The sequence below is a fragment of the Empidonax traillii genome, unplaced genomic scaffold (genome assembly GCF_003031625.1).
Source record: "Empidonax traillii isolate 1590-97213 ecotype Southwest subspecies unplaced genomic scaffold, ASM303162v1 scaffold3476:size12802, whole genome shotgun sequence".
Classification (NCBI taxonomy): Eukaryota; Metazoa; Chordata; class Aves; order Passeriformes; family Tyrannidae; genus Empidonax; species Empidonax traillii.
The window spans coordinates 4,815-8,959 of NW_020958669.1; the positions used below are offsets into that span (position 1 = coordinate 4,815).

The 4,145-nt window shown below is 57.6% G+C and overlaps 1 protein-coding gene across 1 annotated transcript in view; it reads right to left on the minus strand.

Moving 5' to 3' along the window:
* Positions 1–4,145, minus strand: part of LOC114072560 (dynactin subunit 1-like) — a gene marked incomplete at its 3' end in the record, with an annotated part of 8,552 nt that overhangs the window by 3,682 nt on the left and 725 nt on the right. The window contains exons 2-3 of the mRNA XM_027910441.1: positions 3,866–3,973; positions 1,201–1,279 (exon numbers count right to left, since the gene is read on the minus strand). Coding sequence (XP_027766242.1) covers positions 1,201–1,279; positions 3,866–3,973 — 187 coding nt within the window. The remainder of the gene's footprint in view (positions 1–1,200; positions 1,280–3,865; positions 3,974–4,145) is intronic.

The window sequence follows — 4,145 nt, forward strand, 5'->3', positions numbered from 1 at the left end:
GAGCAGCAGGAGGGGCTGAGGGAGCTGGGGGGGCTCAGCCTGGAGAAAAGGAGGCTCAGGGGGGACCTTCTGGCTCTGCAATCCCTGACAGGAGGGGGGAGCCGGGGGGGGTCGGGCTCTGCTCCCAGGGAACAGGGACAGGAGGAGAGGGAACGGCCTCCAGCTGGGCCAGGGGAGGGGCAGGTTGGATATTGGGAAATTGCTCCTGGAATTTCTCCTGTCCAGCCCTGGCACAGCTGCCCAGGGCAGGGGGGAGTCCCCATCCCCGGGGGGATTTAACAGCCCTGTGGATGTGGCACTCGGGGACACGGTCAGGGGTGGCCTGGGCAGTGCTGGGAATGGTTGGACTCGATGGGCTCAGAGACTTCTCCAACTTCAACAATTCCATGATTCTGTGCTGACTGCAGGATCCAAAGCAGAGAGGACGGAAAGGTCCATTCCACTTTCCCAAGTAAAAGGGAAGTATTTTCTTATGGAATTTAAAGAGGAATTCTTGTTTTCACTGTCTGGGAGAGGGGAAAAGGCACCCCCAGCCACCCCCCACCCCCAGCCCATCCCGGTCCATTATCCTGTGTCCCACAAACGCTCCCCTTGGCAGCGGCACTGACGGAGCAGCCAGGCCAGGAAGTTGGCAGAGCCCCTTCCGCAGCTCCCGGGATCCCGCAGCGAGCCGGGGAAACATTCCCAACAAAGCCCAGCCCAGGGAGGCGGGGCTGCCGGGCCCTCGGCCAGGAACGGCACGTGGGAACGGGGAAGGAATGCTCAATGGGGGGATCACTGCCCAGGGGTGGGAATGGGGCTGGAGACACGAACACCACAACTCCAGAGCCTCAGAGCCGGTCAGGGCTGCATTCTGTGTGCTCATCGCCCCGGGAAGGGTTTCCAACCCTCCAGGAAGGATTCCCACCAGAAACAGCTCCCTCTCTCCAGGAAGGATTTCCCATTCCATCTGGGAAGGATCCCCACCCTTTCAGGAAGGATTTCACACTCTCTCCAGGAAGGACTTTCCATCTGTCCAGGAAGGATTTCGCATTCCATCTGGAAAGAACTTCCCATCCCTTCAGGAGGGATTTCCCATCTCTCCAGGATGGATTCCCATCCCCTTGGGGAATAATTTCCCATTCCCTCCTGTACAGAATTCCCACCTCTCCAGGAAGGATTTCCCACCCCTTTGGGGAGGATTTCCCACCCAGGCTGTACCTCTCTTGGGGACCTTCATAGCAGCAGATTCCGGGGTTTCTGGGGACGTTGTGTCGGCTCCATCCTCAAACACTTGGATCTGGAAAAGGGACAACAACCATTACTGCCAAAAATTCCCAAACAGGGAGTCCAGGGAATGGGTCCCTCTGGCAGGGGGTTCAGCAGAGCAGATCCCATGTTTTTGGCACAAATTTTTGATTTCATCATTCCAGCTTTGCCATCAACCATCCTCCTTCCACAGGCTCCCTGAGAACAGCCACAGGCTCTGTAACCCAATCAGGAATAGGGAATATTCACACAGGTAATGAGGAAAGTCAAAGGCCTGGATTTGACAGCCCTGAATATCCATAACAGGTTCAGGGATTTCTCTTTGTGAACTATTTTTGGACATATTTTGCTGGATAAACATGAGAAACGGGGCTGGAAGGGATTAGATCCCTGCAGGAGAAACATCCTTGTGCCTCAGATCAGCACCTCCCGGACTGTCCCTGCAGGAATCTTCCTGATCCAGGACCACCTCCCATCTGGGAGTTCAGCTTAAAAATCAAAATCACCTGGGAAGCTGTCAGTCAGGGATTCCATTTTGGAAAGATTCCCAACACCAGGAATGATTAAACCTGAATTAAATGCCACAAGCAGACGGGGGAAAATGATGCCATGGAAATTGTGAGACCTGCAGGAAACCAGGGTGGGAATTCCAACTGGTCTGAAGGTTCCCCAGCAGGCACAGCCCAGGTGGGAACCCTGGAGCTGCAGGAGAGGCCCAGCACAGGGACAGAGGGCTCCAGGTGACACTGGGAAGTGCCACCTCTGACCGGACTGCCCTGAGCTCCCGTGCCAGGCAGGAGCACAACGGCAGCTCCAGGTGATGCCAAAGTCAGGGGTAATGGTTCCACTCACCAAAAAAGGAACAGTCATGTTTGGAATTGCCAGCACAAGTAGAATCAGGGAATCCTGGAACGGTTTGGGTTGGAAGGGACCTTAAAGCCCATCCAGTTCCATCCCTGCCAAGGCCAGGGACACCTTCCACTAGCCCAGATTGCTCCAAGCCCCATCCAACCTGGCCTTGGACTTTCCCAGGGATGGGGCATCCACAGCTGCTCTTGGGAATCCATTCCAGTCCCTCACCACCCTCACAGGGAGGATCTTCTTCCCAATATCCCAACTAACCCTGTCCTCTGGCAGTGGGAAACCATTCCCAATTGTCCTGTCCCTCCATCCCGTGTCCCAGGTCCCTCTCCAGCTCTTGGAGCCCCTTTAAGCCCTGGAAGAGGCGCTCAGGTCTCCCTGGAGCCTTCTCTTCTCCAAATTGGACATTCCCAACTCTCCCAGTCTGGCTCCATGGCAAAAGAGCTCCAGAATCCCAGACTGGGTTGGGAAGGACTTTAAATCCCACCCAGTCCCACTCCTTGCCACGGGCAGGGACACCTCCCACTCACCAGGCTGCTCCAAGCCTTGTCCAACATCCTTGTGGATGAAATCCATGGGATAAACTGGAAAGCAGCATCCCAGACCGATCCAGACCATCCCTGAGCCTTGTGCTCAGCACCCCTTGACCCTCCCGGTCCTGCAGACCCGACATTTTCCCTGTGAAGCCCTGGAAGCCTTTCCCAGCTGGCAGGTGAGGCCAAGGGATGGACAAGGGAGTCAGGTCCATGTGCCACCCAGTGCCAAGGTCCTGGCAGTGCCTGGAGGGGCAGTAGGAGGGTCCAGGAATGCGGGAAGAGCTGGGGACACCGTGGGCTGGGATACAAAGCAGCCCCTTTTTTCCAGGGAGGGGGCAGGATCTGGCTGGGACATGGGGCTGGGGACACACGGAGCTGGGGGCTCCAGTGCCACCTCTGCCTCAGGAAGGCAACACAGGGAATTATCCTGGAAGGTGTTTGCCCCAGAGAGCTCCTGTTCCTGCTGCAGGACAGGAGCAGCAGAGCCAGCAGCTGCACCCACCCAGGGTGTTTTATCTATCTACTTCCAGGTAAACACAGTTTAATTAAAATTCCCTGGCTCTGCTTCCAGGTAAACACCGAGATCGATCCCAAACTCCACCTGCTCCAGGTGGTAACTCTGAGCAGGCTGGGAATAAAACCCTTTGGAATTCACTAGGCTGTTTTCACCCAGTTCCCTTGGAAATATCCCACAGTAACCCCATGGGCTGACCAAGACCCCAGGGACCCGTGTGGAGGGGCCTGGCCCCTGTCCCAGGGGAGGTCCCACCTGCCTGGAGTGTGCTGCTCCCTCCCACATGGACACGGGGAGTCCCAGCAACCCCACGTCCCTGGGAGCAAAGGAAACTGGTTCCTCTCTCCCCACCCAGGGAGGAAGGACTGTTTCCCTCTATTTATTGAGCACCTGAGGATCCTGGGAAGCAGAGCCCTCTGAGGGACACGGGGTATCCTGGCAAATGGAGCCCACCAAGGGACACCCAGAATCCCGGGAAGGGGAGCCCACCAAAGGACACTGAGGACCTCAGGAAGCAGATCCCCTCAAGGGTCCCAGGAAGCAAATCTCCCCCAGGATCCCAGGAAGTGCATTCCCTCGAGGATCCTGGAAACCAGAGCCCCTCCGAGAGTCCCAGGAAGTGGATTCCCCTGAGGATTCCAGGATTGGATTCCCCCAAGGATCCCAGGAAGCATCTCCCCCGATCCCAGGAGCAGCAGCCCCGCACCTGTGACTGGCGCACGAAGATGCCGTGGTTCTCCTCACACGTGAAGTACTTCCTGCCCTGCACCGTGCCGTCGTTCTTGCCCCTGGGCTCGTCCAGGATGACCCCGACCCACTTGCCGGTGGCGAACAGGGTGGCCCCCACGTAGGCCACGGTGCCGCGGTGCCCCTTCCCGATGACCTCCACGCGGGAGCCCACCTTGAGGGGCCTGCTGCCGCCTTCTGCGCTCATCCTGGGGGTGCTGGAGGCCTGTGGAATCAGAACAGGGTGACAACGGGGACAC